This window comes from Salvelinus namaycush, chromosome 4 (assembly GCF_016432855.1).
Source record: "Salvelinus namaycush isolate Seneca chromosome 4, SaNama_1.0, whole genome shotgun sequence".
NCBI classification, from domain to species: domain Eukaryota; kingdom Metazoa; phylum Chordata; class Actinopteri; order Salmoniformes; family Salmonidae; genus Salvelinus; species Salvelinus namaycush.
This window is the reverse complement of record NC_052310.1, coordinates 59,041,752-59,067,419: the sequence shown is the minus strand read 5'-3', so window position 1 is coordinate 59,067,419 and position 25,668 is coordinate 59,041,752. Positions and strand designations below refer to the sequence as shown.

At 42.3% G+C, this 25,668-nt stretch overlaps 1 protein-coding gene across 2 annotated transcripts; it reads left to right on the top strand.

Moving 5' to 3' along the window:
* Positions 1–8,537: 8,537 nt before the first annotated feature.
* Positions 8,538–20,206, top strand: LOC120046685 (cytochrome c oxidase assembly protein COX11, mitochondrial). 2 transcript variants are annotated; one of them, XM_038992098.1, is made up of 5 exons: positions 8,538–8,638; positions 12,446–12,842; positions 13,225–13,380; positions 13,824–13,949; positions 19,365–20,206. In XM_038992098.1, the coding sequence occupies exons 2-5, from the start codon at positions 12,510–12,512 to the stop codon at positions 19,563–19,565; spliced, it is 816 nt and encodes a 271-aa protein (XP_038848026.1). In that variant the 5' UTR covers positions 8,538–8,638; positions 12,446–12,509; the 3' UTR covers positions 19,566–20,206. The 2 variants fall into 2 exon arrangements, with proteins under 2 accessions (XP_038848026.1, XP_038848027.1); XM_038992099.1 differs by lacking the exon at positions 8,538–8,638 and adding an exon at positions 8,656–8,711.
* Positions 20,207–25,668: the final 5,462 nt, after the last annotated feature.

Sequence of the window (25,668 nt, the reverse complement as noted above, 5' to 3'; positions counted from 1 at the left end):
TATTGAATTGGTTTGAACAGGAGATATTTTAAGCCTATAGGGCATGGAAATAAAAGTGATAGAGAGCTTATTAGTAAAGAAAGGAATTTATATGGTTAGCATTTGTTTTGGCCATAAGAAGATAGAGATAGGTTTATTAAGGTTATGTAAGGACTTTAGAGATTGACACTATAAGACATGTTGTTATTTTAAATCCATTTGGGATAGATAAAGTCAAAACAGTGAGACACTTAGTTAATATTGCAAAAGAACACATAGTTGTTATTGACTATTATTAGAAAAAGGCAGACAGATGGGTCTACCCCACACTGTTGAGACCTTGAAGGTTTGAGAGTAGAGTGGGGAGGGTGGACCAGGAAATGAGCAAGGTAGGCTGTGAAATAAGATAGGACAGAAGGGGGTTAACACATATAAGCAGCACAGATACATTTTAAAGTAGATAAGTCACTTGACAGAGAATTGGAAAAGAATAGATATGAATGTACGCCCAAGGGAGAATTGGATTTCTATATTATAATGTACTAAGTCATGAGTAGGTAAGGTTGATACCTGGCCAGAGCCAGGTATCAAACGGGGGAGGGGTACATTGTGGTCTAGGATAGGATGGGGCCTATTGGATAATAAACTAATTTAAAATTAAAAATTCTAGCTAAAAAATAGGCATAGAAGTTAAATATATAATCAGATAGAACAAATGACAAACTGTTTATTAACCAAACCTGTATGTCCAAGATTTTATGCATTACAGGTGAATTAAAGGAGAAGGTGATTCACCCGACCTGGGGGCATATCGCACTTGGAGGGTGAGACACACTGACACTGCCGAATGATCACAGAGTTAAGGAGAAGAACCGTTACTAATAGAGTTCGGGGATCAACTCCTTAATGAAGAATTCCCTGCCCCCGACCTTTCCTCACTGTGTTTGTTCATAGAAGTGAAAGTGTTGCTTGATCTCTGGCTGATGATGTGTTCTCTGGGAGAGGAGGGGGCTTTACAGGATTGCTTGTAGTCCTGAGTTGTCTGTTTAGGATACGATGGGGATGTTACCATCGCAGTGCTGCCAGAACCGCCACCAGTTCCGACAGACCAGGTTCAGCCGGCCTCCTCCACCACTTCAAGACCAAGTCCTACGCCATCACCTAAACTCTAAAACCTGGTATAGGTAATAAATGTAAAAGACATCTCAGATAGTGACCAACTGGGGACTGATTCTGGTTATGAGGGAAGGGAGAATATGTGGTTGGCCTATAAAACACTTAATAGAAAGGACTGTGTCGTATGTGGACATGCCAGACCTATTCTGGCTGCTCGCCCATTTGCCCTAAGTAAGGAGGAAGGTTGGATGTGCATATTGGAAAGTTTAAGCCAAATTCAACCCTGTGTAAAACTCTGAGTCTTGTGTTCCCAGAAGTCCGTCCCCAGAAGACACCATGGGGGGTTAAGGCATATGGGGGATATTACAGCTGTAGCACTGGTACAGGTTGAGGTATAGACTATGGGAGGTTCCCTACTGCTGCCTGCATCACTAATGTCACTATTAACTAGAGGTGTTGCTGATGTATGGTGGATGTGTGGACCTGCCAGGCGGTTGACCACATTTTGAAAGGAGATTGTCAGGGCACATGTGTTTTGGCCAGTCTGATAAACACCATTGCCTATTATTGAGGTTACAGCTAACCAACTTTTGGGAGCTGCACATGACAGAGGCTTGAGACCAACCCAGGAGACGGCAGAAACGTGACGCTCCTTGGTCCAAGAGTACAGATAACATCCACACCAACCTGTTGGGGGTCCCAATAGGGGTCCCCCACGAATTCCAGACATTAAACAGGAATGATGGCCTGTGGCATCTGATGCCCATCATTGGCCCAGCTATTGTTGATGCTAAACAAAATGCCTGGATCAAATATATCTACTATAATTAATGATGATTTGTTAAATACACCCACACAGCACTTACGGGAATGGCTGAACAATTGGATGCTACCTCTCAAACCAGTAGACAAAATAGACTAGCACTGGACATGATTCTGGCCATCCAGGGAGGCGTATGTAAAATGTTTGGAGAACAGTGTTGCACGTTTGTCCCTAACAATACTAGGTCGGATGGGAGCATTTCAAAAGCTCTGAGTGGGTTGGCAAGGTTATCAGTGGAGATGAAGGGTCTTGCAGGTGTGGAGGAGAGTGGACTGTTCCCCTGGCTGGGTGGTTGGTTTGGTAAGTACACTGCAATGATGATTACTGAATTTCTGACACTAGTTGTTGTTTTTCATTTCTGTGCTGCCTGTATCATACCTTGTTTGAAGAAGTCTGTTACAGATGTGGCAAGGGCCTCTGGTATGATGCCGCTGCTTGATGCTCCAGTAGGAGAGGCTGATACGGAATCAAGCTTTCGCAGGAGAGTGGGCCTGACAGAGGAGGACCCTTGGTTCGCTGTAGTTGATGTTGTCGAATGAATAAAAAGTGATGTTTGTCCTCCCTGTTGTGAAGGTTTGAAGTTCCCGGGTGGCGACGAGCCCACCTGATACAGGTTGTATAGAGGGATGGACCTGAGGGTTTAACATATTCTCGTTTTTTGGTTACTAATGTGTCCAGGGGTAGTTCTTGGAGTGGTCTCCTTTTGGTCCTTGCTCATCCTTATCGTGGGCAAGCTTGCAGCACCGCCCACTCTCGACGGTGCTATCCTTACAGCTACAGGGGTCTCGGGACTTACGAATAATTGGCTATTATTGGCTGAGGAGGCGGGCAAGGCCACCCACCAGAGCTGTGTGGTATGTATGGGAGCCCGTCCACTCCTACGCATTGTACCGGCTACCCTACCTGACGTATGTCTTCTTCCTGTTATGAAACATGACAGCCCAACTGCCAACTGCTCCGTATGGGACAAGTTTTACCCTATTGTTAAAAGTACTAGAAAGGGCCCCGATGTTTTCTTCTCGGGTTGCCAGGGCTAATTTCACTTGTATAAATATGTCCCTTGGCCCTCCAATGCTGGGAGCATTACCTTATGAATGGTGCAATAACACCCATAATCCTAATGCCCCTTTCCAACCTGTGTCTAGAGCTGATATCTGGTGGTGGTGTGGAGGAAATCATCTATATGACCGCCTGCCAGGGAATGCCACTGGTCTTTGTGCTCTTGTCTCTCTGCTTCTTCCTGTTTCAGTGTATCCTATGGAAGTAAAGGACCTGATGGCCCGTGTAGAGAGGGACGGGGATTTATCCCGGTCCAAAAGATCAACAGGAGTGGATCCTGGAGACCCCACCTATATTGACGCCATAGGAGTCCCTAGGGGGGTGCCAGATAAGTATAAACTAGTAGACCAGGTTGCAACGGGTTTTGAATCATCATTTTGCTGGTGGTGTACAGTTAATAAAAATGTGGACCGAATCAATTACATTCATTTTAATGTTCAGAAACTAGGCAATTGGACTCAACAAGGCTTCGAGGCGGTCCATGGACAATTGGCAGCTACATCCCTGATGGCATTCCAAAATAGAATCGCGGTGGATATGTTGTTGGCTGAACGCGGAGGTGTTTGTGCCATGTTCGGGGAGCAATGTTGTACTTTCATTCCCAATAACACAGCAACTGATGGTAGTCTTACTGTTGCCTTAGAGGGTCTTCGTACACTTAATGAGAAGATGAAGCACCACTCCGGGGTTGACACCTCTATGTGGGACTCTTGGATGGATGCGTTTGGGAAATATAAGATGCTTGTTTCCTCCATACTGGTATCTATATCTGTCTTCACTGCGATACTGGTGCTTTGTGGATGCTGCTGCATTCCATGTATTCGAACGCTGACCACTAGGATCATAACTACTGCTATTGATCCCAACCAGGCAGAGAAGGGACAGATGTTTCCTATGCTTGCCCTGGAGGATGCTGAGCCAGGCTATTGGACTGATGACTAATTAAACGCCATTCATAGTTTATGTCACGTCTCTTTGGAGACGTGAAGAGGGGGAATTAAAACTTTCTCTCTGAGAAAGTTTCCCTGGTTGTTTACTTTTGCTTTTCTTACTGTTACCTAGTTTATGTCACGTCTCTTGTGAGACGTGAAGAGGGGGAATTAAAACTTTCTCTCTGAGAAAGTTTCCCTGGTTGTTTACTTTTGCTTTTCTTATTTTTACCTAGTTTATGTCACGTCTCTTTGGAGACGTGAAGAGGGGGATTTGTAATAAATATCATTTATTACAACACAAGCATATTTGCTATTACATTGTTATAACTAACTTCTTTCCAAACAGGGTTTCTCACAAGCAGAACCTGAGACCCACACACACCCAAGGACAGAGGGCTGGCACAGACCTTCCATAAACACTGATAAGAAAAGAGTGCTTGGGTCTGCATTTCACGAAATAATGAGACACACACATAACCAAGGACAGAGGGCTGACGTAAACCTTTCATAAACACTGATAAGACAGGAACATCTACGCACACACAAAATCTCCTCTTCAGTCTGAACATTTTACAGAGACACACAGAAATGTCAAAATAGGAACATCTACGCACACACCTAATCTCCTGTTTTAGCTGAACATTTCTTTAGACAAAGAAATCTACTCAGAGCCAATGAGACAGTGATACTAGCCTGAAGGGGACCTCGCCCAACTCATCAGGACCAACCAGAGGACAAGAACTTCCAGACTCAACCTACTTTCTATCTTTGTATAAAATGTCTATGCACTCTGTTATCTGGGCTTCTTTCGGATAGTTCCATTTGAGCTTGATGAAAGGGTCCGTGCACGCTATTTCAGATATCTTTACCTCTGAATAAATTGCTTTTATTTAAACTTCATCCACCCTGTCCAGAGTCTCTACTTCGTCTCAGTTCTCCAGTAAACTTGTGATATCAACACTATGCAATCTGATACACGTCAAATTAGTTTTCTTGATCTTCTGATCTTGTGTGAAAATAATGTTCTATACACTGATCTTTACAGGAAACCTACTGATCGTAACAGTTTGTTGAGGGCTGACAGTTGTCACCCACTTCCCTGGAAAAATAGTTTGCCCTACAGCCAATTCTGTCGCATCAAAAGAATTTGCAAAAAACAATCAGATTTCGACAGAAATATGGCTGAGACGCAAAGAAAATTCAAGGAGAGGGAGTACAAAAATGATTAGATTAATATTGCCATTGAGAAAATCCAAAACAAAACGAGACATGACCTTTTTCAAGGTCAGTCTCGCAAAAAGACGCATTATTGCGTTCTAGTTCTAACTACCCGCTATTCAAAGTGCTCTGAAAAATTTAAGGGAATAGTTCACAAACATTGGCACATTCTAAAATCCGATGATAATCTCGGTAATGTGTTTTCGGACCTTCCCTTGGTCGTATTCTCGCGGGGCAGAAATCTCAGAGACCAATTGGTACACTCGGATTTACCACCCCAAGATATTCCTGAACAACGTCTATTTGCGCCCCTACTGGATGGAAATTACAAGTGTAATGGCTGTGCTCAATGCAATGGCACTTATAAATGTAGATCCTTAAAACACCCACAAACAGGGGAATCTATCCCAGTCAAAGGTGTTATTACGTGCTCCACTAAAGGCAGTTATTTATCTTATAACTCGTCCTTGTGGTAAAAATGATGTGGGTAAAACAAAGCGCAAATTAAAAATACGTATCTCAGAGCATCGTAGCACCATTAGGTGCAAAAACTCGATTTACCCAGTTGCGGCCCACGTTTTGGAAGCAAACCACTCGATTTCGTCTCTGCGTTATATTAGCATCAAACATGTCACCCTCCCTAGGAGAGGGGGTGATCTTGATAATTTATTGTTAAAATGAGAGGCTGCCTGGATCTTTAATTTAAAGACACTTGCTCCCTTCGGTCTCAACGTAGACTTTGATCTGAAGCCATTCTTGTGACTTTTGCCATTGTAATTGTTTGTAAGCTTGTGTACTCTAAAATGAATCTATGATCGTATGCTATCCATTTGTTTTTTGTATGCTGTTCTTTGTATGCCATTTTAATATTTGAGAATTAACCAATGATATTAGGCCACACTTGGCCATGATTACAGACACCTGTGTCTTTTGACACTATATAAACGAGTCGCCCTGCAGTGTTTGTGATTATACCCTGATGAAGACAGCTTGCCTTGTCGAAATGTTGGATATAACATTTTTGCATCTGAGCTCCTAGAGTGTGCGGCTCTCCTTTATTTACTCCGCTTGCCAGCACCTCGCCTAAATAGGTGTGCGTTTTTTTCTCTTCTAGATTGCAGCAGCTTGTTGGCCATGAGCCAATCTGCGTTTCTCAACGTGTTCGAAGCAGTGAATCCAAATGGTATTTACCGCTTCACACACTGTTAATTATTACCTTCCCACATGGTTATCAATGCAGCATTAGCTGATACGTAAAATACCTATCCAGGCGTTGTAAGATCTGGCATGCATCAACAACGTCTGAGCAGGGGAACACGACCATCACTTACCTGGCTGGCTTTCGCTAAATTCACAGCCAGCTGTGAATACTTACAGATTAACACATGCGCCATCATTTTGGAGGAAACAGGTGGCGGTCATAGCCTTTATATAGACAACTCTAGTGCCCAAAAGCCTGTTTTAGCATGGGCAGTGCTATTGAGGACTTTCACAATTTTGAAGTAGTCAACTGGTTGGGACTTCCTTTGAGTTAAGGAATGATCACATAATTCCATCCAGGTCATCAGGAGGAATCAGGTAATGAGGGGGGGCACAAGGGGCACAAGGGGCAGTGGAGTGGTTTCCCTTACTTAAACTACCTTGTCCAAATGAGAAACTTAAGTATATTTAGAACCAAATAGTTTTAGACTTTTACTCAAGTAGTATTTTACTGGGTGACTTTTACTTGAGTAACTTTCTATTAAGATATCTATACTTTTACTCAAGTATGACAATTGGGTACTTTTTCCACCACTGGAGAGATGCTACTAGCGTCATAACATGAATATGCATAGCCATCTCGAGATCAATATAAACTCCAATATAAAGTGGGGGGTTTTCAAAGTTGCCCGGGATGTCACGTCAACTACTTAAATCAGTACAACATAAGCATTACAAAAAGTATATTCAATCAAATAAACCTAACGTAGCAAATAAGTCATTATTTTTTTTATTGACTAAATTCGGTCGACACTCTCTCATTAACCTGCATAAAAAGAAATCCTTGCTTGGTGGGCGAAACAACTAAACCGCCACCTGCTGGAGGGAGTCAGATTTTCAGACGAATTGGGCTTCTCTCTTCAGCTCTCATTGCATTCAAGTCAACAGTCAACTTCCCACACGTTTTCTCTGAATACATTTTCTGCAAGCAAAGGCTATACAGATTTAGCATTTCAGGGCTATTCCAATAATTATAATTGTGAATGTGTGTTAACAAGTTGTGGATGCGGGTTAAGACTCAAGTAGCCTACTACAGTAGCTGGCGAAGGAGAAATACAGACCATCTAATGTACCTTTTGGTACTATTTCCTGTGTTGAATGCATTTCCTCTATGTATAATCATATTTGGAATTTGGGTGTACTAATTTTCTAAATGATCGTGTGTTAAATAGCTAATTATTGTCAAGAAAGGTTGAGGGAAAGGGAATGGCTGTGGCCATGAGGTGGGTGTAAGATGGAGGACATGGAAAAAAAGGAGAAAAGTGGAACATGTTTTGAGTGAATATGGAGTGGTGGATCACACAGAACTTTTGGAAGAGCTACAGAAGGAAATTGAACATGACGAGAGTGAGGGTGAATTAACTGCGGTGGCAGCTTCGGTGAAGACCGCTGAGTTTGAGCTTCACCTTGATGATGACAAAGATATTCCTGGCCCAGTGGGAGTGAGATTTTTTGCCTTATGGATGTGCCTTATGGATCTGATTCCTAGATGTGAGAAGTGTGCAGGAGTCAAAGAAATGTTGTATCGGTGGAAAAAGTTGTGTGTGTAAACTGTAGGGGTACCCATGGTGCTGGAGATCAGAGGTGTCCAATGAGAGAAAGGCAGGTTGAGGTTGCCAGGATCAGAGTAGTCCACAAAGGTGTCCTATGCTGAGGTAGTGAAGAGAGTAGTAGAGGAAGATGGGTCCAGGGTGAGGGATCTTAAGAGGATCCCTATGAGTAGGCCGAGGCCAATAAAGTGATCGGAATAACCTGTGCTTCGGTAAGGTTGTTTTTGTTAGGTGCTCATGGCCATGGTTGTCAAGTACTGCAGGAATGACACGTAAATCATAGAGGATAGATGTGGTGGCAGCTGCAGAGAAGTACTTGGGTGTACAAGATTATATATTTGAAGAGTTACAATATGTTTTGAACAGGATCAGATGGGGCCAAAGTAATGGAATAGTGTTGAGGTTTTAATGGGTGCAGGGTTAGTTGGTAAGGCAATTATTTTTGTATTTGTATTTTTTTCACAAAGTGTACTGAATTCATACTGTACTACAGATTAGTAGGCTGATACACAGCCAATACAGTAGGTGGCGGTATACACCTAAAACATTTGAAGAAAAAGAAGAGCTGGCGGAACAATAGCACTGCCCGGAACCTATGATTATGATCCTCGTATCAAGGGGGGACGTTAAATCGCTGGACCATGCATTTCTTATGTTTTGTAATGTACAATCCAAGGGTGTGTGGCAGCTGAATGTACTTGGTGAGTTATTAACACTATCATCTACCTATCGTATTGACTTTGGGCAGTATCAACGCTAAACGAGACCTTGGCGGTATGAGCAGTTATGATTTATATGTCGTTTGTAACGTTAGCTACCAAGCAACTTACCCGTAGCTAGCTACATTAGCCTGCGCATGTTAACTAATGAATAATTGTTTCCTATGGAATTTTTATAAACAAACAGTAGTTAGCTAGTATATGTTATATTGTGTAGCTAAATTAGCGAGATAATATTAAGGGGTTTCTCAATGCTCTATCACATCGGCTGTATTGAGAGTACTCTGGCCAACCATGTCTCTGTCCTTTTTTTTTCTTTTCACAGCTCAATAGGTAACGTTACTCTACTGTTATGTCTTGTTGGCTAATAGCAGATTGTAACCTGCTAATGATGCCCCATTAGCCTTATATGATAAGTACCGTTTGGCGTAGCACAGAATTTTCGACCAACCTTAACTTTGCGATAACTTCGTTCTCGATTCGGTCAAACACGTATCTTCTAACATGTATGTCCGTTTCCAGTTGCAGGTTTTTCGTTTGAATTCAGAAAATGCTCCGTTATTAAATACGTACTATACAGAAATCGCTCTGCCTTTTCCTGGTTATTAAAATTCGAATAATTCCCCTAATTTCAGTTTGTGACAGCAAGCAAGTACTGTATGTATAGTGTAGGGAATCATTTTACCATCTAAACCACTGTGAAATGTATTTTCCATAACCAAAAATGCAGCGGTGTAAGTACTAAAGTAAAAATACTTTAAAGTACTACTTACGTCTTTTTGGGGGGGGTTATCTGTACTTTACTTTACTATTTATATTTTTGACAGCTTTTACTTTACTACATTCCTAAAGAAAATGATGTACTTTTTTTTTTACACAGGAGGCTGTTGGTACCTTAATTGGGGAGAACTGGCTTGTGGTAATGACTGGAAATACATCAAACACAGCTATTCCATTTGCTCCATTCCAGCCGTTATTGAGCTGTTCTCCCCTCAGCAGCCTCCTGTGGTTGAAAGTCGAAGAGTGAAGTCGAGGGAGGTGCATCTGTAACAGCCGAAAGTCGGACACTGATGTGGTTTTCCAACCGCAAGGTTCAGTGCTACATGACAGTGTTTATAAAAGTTGTCGCCAACCCCCATATCACACACTCAAACTGAAAATATGTGTGTCTATTGAACATCAATTGGTGAGACCATTATATTACATTAATTTGTACATATCCACTGAATACATGAGTAGTGGCAGAGTTGGTTCCTGTTTGTCACGTCTTTGGTCATGTTCACATCAAAAACACCTTAATGATTAATTGACAATAGAGCCTCCCACAATGCAGGTGATGAATGTTTATCCCCATAATGCAACACACTTTAAAAGGCCGACTTGACAAAACTGAAATGATTGAACGCCCAATGAAAGAAGATATATAAATGTTTAAATATACATTTATAAATAGGCAATATGGCAGCATACACATTGTTGGATTACTTCATGGAGCAAAAAACAACAACATTTATTTTAATAACTGAGCATTTTCTAAATTCAAACAAACCACCTGCAACTGGACACTGACATTTTAGAAGATATGTTTGGGCGAATTGAGAACGAAGATAGTATTCCCAACTTAAGCTTTGTGGAAAATTCTGTGCTACGCCAAACAGTACTTATCCTGTAAGGGCTAATGGAGCATCACATTAGCTAGCAGATTGCAACAGGCTAATGTCTTACTAGCTAGCGAAGGGTTTTGCTTCCTTGCTTTACCAAATATATGTTTTATAAAGTCCAGTTTTATCTGTGTTTTTACCAGTGACCGGTTATTGTAGTGCAGTGAACCGGCATTAGCTACAGTTGAAGTCGGAAGTTTACATAGACCTTAGCCAAATACATTTAAACTCAGTTTTTCACAATTCCTGACATTTAATCCTTGTAAAAAAAAATATAGTGAATACTATAGTATTTATACCATAGTATACTTCTAGTATTTTTTCATGTGGGTTATCTTGACCACACTGATTTTATTGAAAGAGGACATTATAATAAATGTTCTTTCATCCAGAGAACTGCCTCTACAATACATACAGTTGAAGTCAGAAGTTTACATACACCTTAGCAAAGTACATTTAAACACATTTCTTTCACAATTCCTGACATTTAATCCTAGTAAAAATTCCCTGTTTTGGGTCAGTTAGGATCACCACTTTATTTTAAGAATGTGAAATGTCAGAATAATAGTAGAGTGATTTATTTCAGCTTTCATTTCTTTCATCACATTCCCAGTGGGTCAGAAGTTTACATACACTCAATTAGTATTTGGTAACATTGCCTTTTCACTTGAGTCAAACGTTTCGGGTAGCCTTCCACAAGCTTCCCACAATAAATTGGGTGACTTTTGGCCCATTCCTCCTGACAGAGCTGGTGTAACTGAGTCAGGTTTGTAGGCCTCCTTGCTCGCACATGCTTTTTCAGTTGAGGTCAGGGCTTTGTGATGACCACTCCAATACCTTGACTTTGTTGTCCTTAAGTCATTTTTCCACAACTTTGGAAGTATGCTTGGAGTCATTGTCCATTTGGAGACCCATTTGCGACCAAGCTTTAACTTCCCGACTGATGTCTTGAGCTGTTGCTTCAATATATCCACATAATTTTCCTCCCTCATGATGTCATCTATTTTGTGAAGTGCACCAGTCCCTCCTGCAGCAAAGCACCCCCACAACATGATGCTGCCACCACCGTGCTTCGCGGTTGGGATGGTGTTCTTCGGCTTGCAAGCCTCCCCCTCTTTCCTCCAAACATAACGATGGTCATTATGGCCAAATAGTTCTATTTTTGTTTCATCAGACCAGAGGACATTTCTCCATGTGAAGTTGCAAACTGTAGTCTGGCTTTTTTTATGGCGGTTTTGGAGCAGTGGCTTCTTCCTTGTTGAGCGGCCTTTCAGGTTATGACGATATAGGACTCGTTTTACTGTGGATATAGATACTTTTGTACCTGTTTCCTCCAGCATCTTCACAAGGTCCTTTGCTGTTGTTCTCGGATTGAGTTGCACTTTTCGCACCAAAGCACGTACATCTCTAGGAGACAGAACGTCTAGGAGACAGTCTCCTTCCTGAGCAGTATGATGGCTGCGTTGTCCCATGGTGTTTATACTGGCATGCTATTGTTTGTGGAGATGAACGTGGTACCTTCAGGCATTTGGAAGTTGCTCCCAAGGATGAACCAGACTTAAAACCAGAGACTGATTTCTTTTGATTTTCCCATGATGTCAAGCAGAGGCACTGAGTTTGAAGGTAGGCCTTGAAATGCATCCACAGGTACACCTCCAATTGACTCAAATTATGTCAATTAGCCTATCAGAAGCTTCTAAAGCCATGACATAATTTTCTGGAATTTTCCAAGCTGTTTAAAGGCACAGTCAACTTAGTGTATGTAAACTTCTGACCCACTGGAATTGTGATACTGTGAAATATAAGTGAAATAATCTGTCTGTAAACAATTGTTGGAAAAATTACTTGTGTCATGCATAAAGTAGATGTCCTAACCGACATGCCAAAACTATAGTTTGTTAACAATACATTTGTGGAGTGGTTGAAAACCAAGTTTTAATGACTCCAGCCTGAGTGTATGTAAACTTCCGACTTCAACTGTATCTAGACTGGTTGTTATGCCTTAACATTGCTGAAGTGGTGCTGTCAGTTTAGCCCAATCTATCCCTGAACCTATCAGTTATCAACATGAAGGTTTAGTTAGTTCAGAAACATTCACGTTAACACATTTTAATGTTTTCACACCCAGGTGAACCCAGATAGGAGCAGCATCTGACTCGACTGAAGCTTGAACTTATAAACCCACTGCAGTCATGCTACTTCCCATCCTTGTCCGTGAGTCTCTATGCTGCTCCAAGAACTCTGTCTTACTGACATCCTCAAACATACAGACCTGTATCAGGGGTCTTCAGGGCAAGGGAGCCAGGGGCCTCCACAGCTACGCCCAGTGGTTCCTCTGTAGGAGGGTCCCCTCACGCCTCAACACCCAAATACGGGGGGCCAAGAGTCGGAAGAGCCAGACCAAGCAGCAGGAGGATGAGTGGAGGAAGAGGAACAAGACGGTGCTGACTTATATCGCTGCTGCGGGGGTGGGGATGATCGGCATGTCCTACGCTGCTGTACCCCTCTACAGACTCTACTGTCAGGTAGGAGCAGAATCATATATTTAAGAGTATGGACATTAAGGTTTCTGAATTATGTATTTACATGACACTGTAATTCAAAATGGCATCCATGTTAAACTATATGGCTCTGGGACGGGTAGGAGAGCAGAGATAGACCCAGAGACATACAATGTTTGATACAGTAGTACTGCCACTTGAAGATTTTTTATGTATTATTTGAGGTTTTGTTTGTGGAGGTAGATATAGTAGCACATCGCAAATTGTTGGTTTGCTTACAAGTCATTATAGAAGCCTTCATGAAATCTGGAGCAAAGTATTACAAGAAGACCTGAAAATAGTGGTTGAAAGATGGATGGATTTATTAGATAGCTGAGTGTCTCATCTGTTGTGTGTCTGTCTCTAGGCGTCCGGTCTGGGTGGGACGGCGGTGGCAGGTCACGATGCAGAGCAGGTGGAGACGATGACGCCGGTGATGGACCGCATCATCAAGATCACCTTCAACGCTGACACACACGCCAGCATGCAGTGGAACTTCCGCCCGCAGCAGTCCGAGATATACGTAAGACATGCTTAATATAGTGCTCACTCGCTCTCCCTCCACACACATACCCAGTAAGGAGGATCCATTAGACGACTGACATCAAAACCATTACTTTTAGCAGAAAACAAATCCTTATTGTGTGTTACAATAGAGGTATTTTATTGTGTGTGTTTTAGTTATCTTATTATGTTTTTTGAACAGGGACAATGAACAACAAAACATAACTTTCAGTACACTTTGAGAAAAGATACGTTGTACCAGATTTAGCCAACAGCTAATATCCATCGGCAGTCCCCAAGCAGGTGAACATTTAAACAAGAAAAACATTATATATGGACATATAGATGCGTTTCCACAATGAAGTCAAGACATTGGTCACGAGTATGTGTGTGTTACAATAGGTATTTTATTGTGTGTGTGTGTTACAATAGAGGTATTTTATTGCGTATGTTGTGTTCCAGGTGGTTCCAGGAGAGACTGCCCTGGCCTTCTACAGAGCCAAGAACCCCACAGACAAACCTGTTATTGGGATCTCCACCTACAACGTAGTGCCCTTTGAGGCTGGACAGTACTTCAACAAGATACAGGTACTAATGAACATGTAGTCCATGTCATTTATTTTATAAAAAAATATATATATATTTCACCTTTATTTAACCAGGTAGGCTAGTTGAGAACAGGATCTCATTTACAACTGCGACCTGGCCAAGATAAAGCATAGCAATTCGACACATACAACAACACAGTTACACATGGAATAAACAAACATAGTCAATAATACAGTAGAAAAAGTCTATATACAGTGTGTGCAAATGAGGTAAGATAAGGGAGGTATAAGGCAATAAATAGGCCATGGTGGCGAAGTAATTACAATATACAAATTAAACACTGGAGTGAATAGATGTGCAGAAGATGAATGTGCAAGTAGAGATACTTGGGTGCAAAGGAGCAAGATAAATAAATAAATAAATACAGTTTTGGGATGAGGTAGTTGGATGAGCTATGTACAGGTGCAGTGATCTGTGAGCTGCTCTGATAGCTGGTGCTTAAAGCTAGTGAGGGAGATATGAGTCTCCAGCTTCAGTGATTTTTGCAGTTCGCTCCAGTCATTGGCAGCAGAGAACTGGAAGGAAAGGCGGCCAAAGAGGAATTGGCTTTGGGGGTGACCAGTGAGATATACCTGCTGGAGCGTGTGCTACGGGTGAGTGCTGCTATGGTCACCAGTGAGCTGAGATAAGGCGGGGTTTTACTTAGCAAAGACTTGTAGATGACCTGGAGCCAGTGGGTTTGGCGACGAGTATGAAGCGAGGGCCAGGCAACGAGAGAGTACAGGTTGCAGTGGTGGGTAGTAAATGGGGCTTTGGTGACAAAAACGGATGGTGCTGTGATAGACTGCATCCAATTTGTTGAGTAGAGTGTTGGAGGCTATTTTGTAGATGACATTGCCGAAGTCGAGGATCGGTAGGATGGTCAGTTTTACGAGGGTATGTTTGGCAGCATGAGTGAAGGATGCTTTGTTGCGAAATAGGATTGGAGATGCTGCTTAATGTTAGCCTGGAAGGAGAGTTTACAGTCTAGCCAGACACCTAGGTATTTGTAGTTGTCCACATTCTAAGTCAGAACCGTCCAGAGTAGTGATGCTGAACTGGCGGGGAGGTGCGGGCAGCGATTGGTTGAAGAGCATGCATTTAGTTTTACTTGCATTTAGGAGCAGTTGGAGGCCACGGAAGGAGAGTTGTATGGCATTGGAGCTCGTCTGGATGTTAGTTAACACAGTGTCCAAAGAAGGGCCAGAAGTATACAGAATGGTGTCGTCTGTGTAGAGGTGGATCAGAGAATCACCAGCAGCAAGAGCGACATCATTGATGTATACAGAGAAGAGAATCGGCCCGAGAATTGAACCCTGTGGCACCCCCATAGAGACTGCCAGAGGTCCGGACAACAGGCCCTCCGATTTGACACACTGAACTCTATCAGAGAAGTAGTTGGTGAACCAGGCGAGGCAATCATTTGAGAAACCAAGGCTGTTGAGTCTGCCGATAAGAATGTGGAGATTGACAGTCGAAAGCCTTGGCCAGGTCGATGAATACGGCTGCACAGTAATGTCTCTTATCGATGGCGGTTATGATATCGTTTAGGACCTTGAGCGTGGCTGAGGTGCACCCATAACCAGCTCTGAAACTAGATTGCATATCGGAGAAGGTACGGTGGGATTTGAAATGGTCGGTAATCTGTTTGTTAACTTGGCTTCCGAAGACCTTAGAAAGGCAGGGTAGGATAGATATAGGTCTGTAGCAGTTTGGATCTAGAGTGTCTCCCCCTTTGAAGAGGGGGGTGATCGCGACCGGTTTCCAATCTTTTGGAATCTCAGACGATACGAAAGAGCGGTTGAACAGGCTAGTAATGGGGGTTGCAACAATTTCTGCAGATAATTTTAGAAAAAGAGGGTCCAGATTGTCTAGCCCGGCTGATTTGTTGGAGTCCAGATTTTGCCGCTCTTTCAGAACATCGGCTATCTGGATGTGGGTGAAGGAGAAATGGGGGAGGCTTGGGCGAGTTGCTGTGGGGGGTGCAGGGCTGTTGACCGGGGTTGGGGTAGCCAGGTGGAAAGCATGGCCAGCCCTAGAAAAATGCTTATTGAAATTCTCAATTCTAGTGGATTTATCAGTGGTGACAATGTTTCCTAGCCTCAGTGCAGTGGGCAGCTGGGAGGAGGTGCTCTTATTCTCCATGGACTTTATAGTGTCCCAGAACCTTTTTGAGTTTGTGCTACAGGATGCAAATTTCTGTGTGAAAAAGCTAGCCTCAGCTTTCCTAACTGCCTGTGTATATTGGTTCCTAACTTCCCTGAAAAGTTTCATATCACGGGGGCTATTCGATGCTAATGCAGAAAGCCACAGGATGTTTTTGTGCTGGTCAAGGGCAGTCAGGTCTGGAGTGAACCAAGGGCTATATCTGTTCTTAGTTCTACATTTTTTGAAAGGGGCATGCTTATTTAAAATAGTGAGGAAGGCACTTTTTAAAGAATAACCAGGCATCCACTACTGATGGGATGAGGTCAATATCCTTCCAGGATACCCTGGCCAGGTCGATTAGAAAGGCCTGCTCGCTGAAGTGTTTTAGGGAGAGTTTGACTGATGCGGGGTGATCGATTGACCGCAGACCCATTACGGATGCAGGCAGTGATCGCTGAGATCTTGGTTGAAAACAGCAGAGGGCGAGTTGGTTAGGATGATATCTATGAGGGTGCCCGTGTTTACGGATTTGGGGTTGTACCTGGTAGGTTCATTGATCATTTGTGTGAGATTGAGGGAATCAAGCTTAGATTGTAGGATGGCTGGGGTGTTAAGCATGTCCCAGTTTAGGTCACCTAGCAGCACGAGCTCTGAAGATAGATGGGGGGGGGCAATCAGTTCACATATGGTGTCCAGAGCACAGCTGGGGGCAGAGGGTGGTCTATAGCAAGCAGCAACATTGAGAGACTAGTTTCTGGAAAGGTGGATTTTTAAAAGTAGAAGCTCGAATTGTTTGGGTACAGACCTGGATAGTAAGACAGAACTCTGCAGTAGATTGCAACTCCGCCCCCTTTGGCAGTTCTATCTTGTCGGAAAATGTGTACCAAACTGTTGATGTATTGTGCCAGTCTGTTAAGAGGGATTTTTTTTTTACACCTTTAATTAACTAGGCACTAGAACACATTCTTATTTTCATTGAAGGCCTAGGAACGGTGGGTTAACTGCCTTGTTCAGGGGTAGAATGACAGATTTTTACCTTGTCAGCTTGGGGATTCGTTTTTGCAACCTTCCAGTTACTAGTCCAACGCTCTAACCACCTGCCTTACATTGCACTCCACGAGGAGCCTGCAAGGCAGGCTGACTACCTGTTATACGAGGGCAGCAAGAAGCCAAGGTAAGTTGCTAGCTAGCATTAAACTCATCTTATAAAAAACAATCAATCTTGAATAATCACTACTTAACTACACATGGTTGATATTACTAGTTTATCTAGCGTGTCCTGCGTTGCATATAATCGATGATGTGCCTGTTAATTTCTCATCGAATCACAGCCTACTTCGCCAAACGGGTGATGATTTAGCACTGTCGTTGCACCAAACCTAACCATAAACATCAATGCCTTTCTTTAAAATAAATACACAAGTATATATTTTTTAAACCTGCATATTTAGTTAATATTGCCTGCTAACATGAATTTCTTAGACTTAGGGATGACACCCGTTATATAAAATACGGAACGGTTCCGTATTTCACTGAAAGAATAAACGTTTTGTTTTCGAAATGATAGTTTCCGGATTCGACCATAACAATGACCAAAGGCTCGTATTTCTGTGTGTTATTATGTTTTAATTAAGTCTATGATTTGATAGAGCAGTCTGACTGAGCGATGGTGTGCACCAGCAGGCTCGTAAGCATTCATTCAAACAGCACTTTCGTGCGTTTGCCAGCAGCTCTTCACAATGCTTCAAGCGTTGAGCTGTTTATGACTTCAAGCCTATCAACTCCCGAGATTAGGCTGGTGTAACCGATGTGAAATGGCTAGCTAGTTAGCGGGGTGCGCGCTAATAGCATTTCAATCGGTGACGTCACTCGCTCTGAGACTCTGAGTGGTTGTTCCCCTTGCTCTGCAAGTGCCGCGGCTTTTGTGGAGCGAAGGGGAACGATGCTTCGAGGGTGGCTGTTGTCGATGTGTTCCTGGTTCGAGCCCAGGTAGGGGCGAGGAGAGGGACGGAAGCTATACTGTTACACTGGCAATACTAAAGTGCCTATAAGAACATCCAATAGTCAAAGGTATATGAAATACAAATGGTATAGAGAGAAATAGTCCTATAATTCCTATAATAACTACAACCTAAAACTTCTAACCTGGGAATATTGAAGACTCATATTAAAAGGAACCACCAGCTTTCATATGTTCTCATGTTCTGAGCAAGGAACTTAAACATTTACACGGCACATATTGCACTTTTACTTTCTTCTCCAACACTTTGTTTTTGCATTATTTAAACCAAATTGAACATGTTTATTTATTTGAGGCTAAATTGATTTTATTGATGTATTATATTAAGGTAAAAGAAGTGTTCATTCAGTATTGTTGTAATTGTCATTATTACAAATAAATGTTAAAAAACTATTTTTTTGGTCCTCCCATAATCGGTATTGGCGTTAAAATCTTAATCAGTCGACCTCTAGTGTGTTGAGTTGCCTTATGACATTGTTCGACAGAGTCACAACTTTTACAGTGTAGTCATTTATCAGACTGTCTTTTCCTGGGTGACTTATAGGAGCAATTGGGCTTAAGTGTCTTGCTCGAGCACATCAACAATTTTTCACTTAGTCGTCTTGGGGATTTGAACCAGCGACCTTTCGGTTACTGGCCCAATGCTTTTAACTACTAGGCTACCTGCCGCCACTACTAGGACTATTTGCTCTAAATTACTTATTTGGATAAAGAAATGTTGATTAAGTAAAGTATCTCCTCGCCTACTAGTCTGTTATGAAAAATAGTCTGTCAGGCATTGACAAGCCTTGCATTGCCAGACATCACACTGTAAACGGGCAAGGCCGGACATTGACATGCATATTGAGCCTGTCTGATTTTTACACACTTGTGTTGAGTCATTATCGCCAATGGCAATCAGTATAGTTCAGGCTGGCTGAACTATACGTAATTCACCAAAAGTAAAATTCAAAGTAAGAACAAACTTGCATTTTTCCCCCCCATGTGCACATTTTTGCTGTGTGCATCTCTTCATTGATCTTCAGTCTGCAATACTTTTTTGGGGTAAGCACTGCAGCTCACATCAGTGTTGTAGTACTTGAGACAGGTCTCACTTTAGGTGGTCTTGAACACAACACTGGCTCACATACAGCTTCATCTACATTATTTAGTTTGTTGTGGGGACTCCTGACCTAAATTTAACCTCTATTTACCTCCATATTGAGTATCTCTGATGTTTAAGATGTGTATCTCTTCTCTCCTCCCAGTGTTTCTGTTTTGAGGAGCAGCGGTTGAACCCTAAAGAGGAAGTGGACATGCCCGTGTTCTTTTACATCGACCCTGAGTTTGACGAGGACCCGCGTATGGCCCGTGTCGACACCATCACCCTCTCATACACCTTCTTCGAGGCCAAGGAGGGACAGAAACTACCCCTCCCCGGATATAGTCCGATTTCCCTACACAGCTGAAGATTGGCCTCATACTATTTACTGTTCTCAGAGCTGCTGAGTTAGTCCAATATATACAGGCATTCAATCCATAGATTGGATTTAGTGCTGAGACACATTTCGTCACTACAGGATGTTACACAAAATGTTGAGGTGTGTGTATTAGACACAGATGATTGCTATAATATCAGTCATCCATCCCTGAATCAGAGAATGCAAAGATAATATACGAAAATGATCATGTACAGAGAAGGGGTTATGTAAAAATGTTGTCCATGTGATGAATAGTTAACTTATCAAGTGTCTTTAAGACTGCACAGTGTTCTTCAATCCAATAAATTATGATTTGAGCTTTGAGGACTAATCAGACTGTTCTAATTTCCTCCCCCCCCCCCCCCCCATTTAAGGGTCAATTTATCCCTCTGAACCTTCCAAATGCCTTGTGTTTTTGTATTTCTGCAATTTCACCACTAGAGGTCATCACTAATCATTATGGAAGCGTATATCTGCCGAATGATACATCAATATCATGTTTGCCGTTTATTTTCCCATTTACCTGCTCATAATCGGTGACAATTCAAAGACAAAAATGTGTTGTTCTCTGAGAACTTTCATCTGAGAATTTCCCCACAATCTCTTAAAGTTTTCCTTTTCAATTGCTACCATGGTTGTGCTTATTCTTTCTTTTAGAAACATTTCATTTTGGGCCTGTCCATATAACAATTTACATTTGTAAAGTGCTTTTCATCATACAGGAATAATCTGTGTTTAAAAAAAGAAGGGGGAAAAAAAACACCTATAGGGTACCAGTCAAGTTTGGACACCTACTCATTCAAGAGTTTTTTTTTTTTTTACACCCGCTTGATGAAGATCCCAAACTCTTCCTGTGTTTGATATCTGTAGCCACCTATGATTTTCAACCCTGGATGAGAAACGAGACAGAGGTAAGGGTAACACTTTACACTACCGGTCAAAAGTTTTAGAACACCTACTCATTCAAAGGTTTTTATTTTTACTATTTTCTACATTGTAGAATAATAGTGAAGACTATCAAAACTATGAAATAACACACAGACACCACCTCCAGCCTCTCACTGATCTCTTCAAGTTCCCTGGAGAGATCGACCATCTGCTTCTGAACCTTAGCCCTGGCATCCCGCTCAGCCTCAATTTCCTCCTCCAGCTCCTCAATACGGGCCTAGAACAGGGGGCAGGAGTAGGGGGGGATGAATTCTACAATACTGTAAAAAGCACCATCTTTCAAGCCACTGAGCCATCAGAAGCCACCAGGAAAAACGTGTGCTACCTGAAGAAATGTCTGTTTTTTTCAGGAAATTATTCAGGTGTGCTTTCCTGTACTTGAGTTTAGATCCCATACTGTACCTGGAGTTCCTTGATCTCTTTCTGGAGCTAAGCTCCCAGAGACTGCTTATCCTCAATCTTGCTGTGGCCTTGGTCAGAATGTTGACTTTGTCCTTCTCTCCTTGCAAGTCGTCCAGTGTCTGCTTGTGGGACTCTTGGAAGGCTTTCTTCAGCTTGGCAGCACTCTCATCTGTCAGGTGTTTGGAACAATATACTTTTCAAACACAACAAATTTCCAGAGTTGGCTCTTTGGTACTTTTGTAGATTTGATCCATTTTATACATAGCAATTGACAATGTAGGTCTTTAACCAAACACAGACCTTTGGGATTGCACATTAGAAAATCACCAGCAGACGGAGTCAAATAAATTGTGGTGGTGCTCATAAAATTTATCATAACTTTGATATACTTGTAGAGTATATTGTTCCAAACAGCTAAATCAAAAAGGGTACTTTTGAGATATTAACATTTGTAATGTTTAATAAATTACTGAATTTTATTTCAGAATGTTGACATACTCCATATTTGAGAGCAAACTATAAGGAGTATAATGACAGCACAAAGTTATCTGTATCATGTTTGGTTTACGGATCATAAGATCTTACATGGGGGTGTGGAAAGGGGTCTAAAATGTCCAATTTCAACATGATTAAAAATGGTTTGTGATTCAAATGTAAAAAGCATGTCAAACATCCTTCCTCCCAATTAAGTTACCAGTCGGTGAATTGCCAGAACAATCTGACATACCAAAAATATTTTCGGCCTACGCTGGCGTGGAATTGCTCAATAATAAGGCGGGGCAGATCTGGTTCCACCTCAGAGTATGGTTGTGGATAGCTGGAGGAGACCTGCTGAAAGGATATGCAAATCAAATTTTATTGGCCACATACACATGGTTAGCAGATGTTAATGTGAGTGTAGCGAAATGCTTGTGCTTCTAGTTCCGACCGTGCAGTAATATCTAACAAGTAATCTAACAATTTCACAACAACTACCTTATACACACAAGTGTAAAGGAATGAATAAGAATGTGTACATATAAATATATGGCCGAACGGCATAGGCAAGATGCAGTAGATGGTATAGAGTACAGTATATACATATGAGATGAGTAATGTAGGGTATGTAAACATTATATAAAGTGGCATTGTTTAAAGTGACTAGTGATACATTTATTACATCCAATTTTTTATTATTAAAGTGGCTAGAGATTTGAGTCTGTATGTTGGCAGCAGCCACTCAATGATAGTGATGGCTGTTTAACAGTCTGATGGCCTTGAGATAGAAGCTGTTTTTCAGTCTCTCGGTCCCTGCTTTGATGCACCTGTACTGACCTCGCCTTCTGGATGACAGCAGGGTGAACAGGCAGTGGCTCGGGTGGTTGTTGTCCTTGATGATCTTTTTGGCCTTCCTGTGACATCGGGTGGTGTCGGTGTCCTGGGGGGCAGGTAGTTTGCCCCCGGTGATGCGTTGTGCAGACCTCACTACCCTCTGGAGAGCCTTACGGTTGTGAGCGGAGCAGTTGCCGTACCAGTCGGTGATACAGCCCGACAGGATGCTCTCGATTGTGTATCTGTAAAAGTTTGTGAGTGTTTTTGGTGACAAGCCAAATTTCTTCAGCCTCCTGAGGTTGAAGAGGCTCTGTCGCGCCTTCTTCACCACGCTGTCTGTGTGGGTGGACCATTTCAGTTTGTCCGTGATGTGTACGCCGAGGAACTTAAAACTTTCCACCTTCTCCACTACTGTCCCGTCGATGTGGATAGGGGGGTGCTCCCTCAACTGTTTCCTGAAGTCCACGATTATCTCCTTTGTTTTGTTGACGTTGAGTGTGAGGTTATTTTCCTGACACCACACTTCCTGACACCACACACTAGTTGTGCAACCTCTGACTAACTATTCCATGGGGCATATCTTTAGTCTAGCAATACATACTGTTGTTTTGGCTGTATGGCATCATTGAATGAGATTGCCAATAGTTAGCTAAGATATATCAGTTAGCTAACAATTTACAGTAACAGCAGTTTTTGTAAGTCAATACACTATCATTGTTGTGCTTAAAAGGTGACAGGCAAAGGTTTTCTTTATACAACAGCTAATAACATCATAAAATTATCTGCAATAATATTTTGGTCAGAGTAGATTTTGTATTCTAGATATAACACTAAGAGAGGCATAGCCACCTAATTACTAGGCATTGTGAAAATTCCATAATCTGAAAAGGTTCAAAATGATCTGATTTAGTAGGGTGTCCAATAAAGAACGCATATTTTGGCCAATGGGTAAAATAATATGTTAATTGTGTAGATACTCCTCTAATAAAACAAATGGTCCAAATCGTATGTTTCTATCATCATGCATTCAAACATTATTGGAGTTATTTACCCTTGTGGGGATGGCCAAGATTAGGGTGACGAAATCAACGGATCACCGTTGGACTCGTCATCTTTCTTCTTGAATCCGGGGAGGACATAAAACAATATAGGGGTAAAATAGTATTGGGAACATAAAATGTGATCAGATGTTTCATCGATGAGAAATTAGCTGAATGTAAACCCAGTTTCACCTAGTTCCATCCTCTCTCACCACCCGCGTCTTGACTTCCTCTCACTACCATATTTGGTGGTGAGAAAACGTTCTAAACGGATGCTTCAGCTTTATAGCTAGCCCCTGTGATGTGTCTGAGTTACCCTTTCTGTCTGTGGTGAGACCCTTCGGTGGCCAATCTGATTTATGCTACAGAAGAAGCTACTTAGCTAGCTATCAAACACATTTGGGCTAGTTAACATTCGATAGTTAGCTAACCAGTACATTTAGCAGAAAGGGTCTAGTTATATGGTAGCATTTAGCTAACCAGGATTACCATAGCTGTATAATTTTCATGTGGTACTGTTAAGGCTGCGAAGGTTCAACTGAGATAGGAACAATAGCACACCTGAACTTGGTTAAAATAATTGTTTAATTCAAAAGTTAATAAATGGCAAATGCAATTTCCGTATATACGGGTTCACTGCACCACCCCGCAGGGTGGAACAAGGAACTGACTTGTTCCTGACAAAGATATTATAATATACTCATGACAGAGATAGTTCCCGCTTCCGAGCCGGCCTGTCAGAGTAGAGACTGGGCGTGGTTTAGACTCACCCAGCCTATCGTTGGTGTTGGCGCTTAAGCTAGTCCTAGCCCCTTAGCGCATGTGATGTCCCGACGCTGTTGCTGTGTAGATTACGCTCCCTCACCCCAGAGACTGAGGTCAGACAGCTCTGCAACATTGTCTGAGCTGTTTGCACCTGTATACAAAGCCCACTGTTCTCGCTCAAGGCTAACCACAGCTTCCCAGCACACTTATCTGGGGCTAACTGTTACTTCCAGCACACACACACAGACACCCAGGCGCCCAGGCCAACAGTTGCTAATATTCAATCACATTGAGTATTCAATCACAATCACATGTAGTATTGGGTTGTAGTGCATAATTCAGAACCTCACAGATGATCTTCGTGTGTATAGTTTATCTGTTATTGTCTATTGTACACCATAGTCAGCAGTCTCCTGATTCACCCCCCTCCCTCTAGCCCCTCATGTGCCTCCCTAAGATTAGCACAGTTTCGGTCACACAGTACAGCGCACTTCTTAACACACACACATTATTTCACACTTCTGCTCATCTCTTACACTCAGATACACTGTTGCATACAAAACACATACTTTAGGGTTAGGCCTTGAGTACTGGTAAGCCTGAGAACAATGTAAAATGTAGGTTCACATGAGTCAGAAATTCAAACTTTAATGCATAAAAAGCCCTACTAGTTTATAGTTAGTTAAGCATGTCAAACCTTATAAAACCCCACAATCCCCCTTTTGACACCTAAAAGGTGTCAACATAGAAATTTTTGATTCCCCCTTTTGACACCTGCAAGGTGTCACATACAATAAACATTTCATCCCTTTTCCATATACTAGGTGGGCTCGTTACCACCCAGGAACTTATAACCTTCTTAGGGAGAACAGTTTTATTCATAAACCTCTTTTACAGCAAACCATGGGTCATCCTCAGTCAACCCCATCTGTTCGTGGTAGTTGGCCACGAACAGATGGGGGCATCATGCCAGAGGCCTTGGCATCATGCCAGAGGCCTTGGCCGCATCTGCAATGGATTTCTTGGCACAAGGTAAAATGCAAGCAGCGCAACATAGTAGCATAAGAAACACGACTACTAGGGTCAGAAATCCAGTAACCATCAATGCAGTGTACTCACCAAACCAGCCACCCAGCCAGGAGAACAGTCCACTCTCCTCCACACCTGCAAGACCCTTCATCTCCACAGATAACTTTTCCAACCCGCTCAGAGCTTTTGAAATGCTCCCATCCAGACTGGTATTGTTAGGGATAAACGTGCAACATTGTTCTCCAAACATTGTACAAACACCCCCCTGGTTGGCCAGAATCATGTCTAGTGCTAGTCTATTTTGTCTAGCGGTTCGAGAGGTGGCATCCAATTGTTCAGCCATCCCCTTAAGTGCTGTGTGGGTGTAGTTAACAAATCATTGTTGATTATAGTAGATATAATTGATCCAGGCAGTTTGCTTAGCATCAACAATAGCTGGGCCAATAATGGGCAATAAATGCCACAGGCCATCATTCCTGTTTAATGCCTGGAATTCGTGGGGGACCCCTATTGGGACCCCAACAGGTTGGTGTGGATGTTATCTGTACCCTCGGACCAAGGAGCGTCATGTTTCTGCCGTCTCCTGGGTTGGTCCC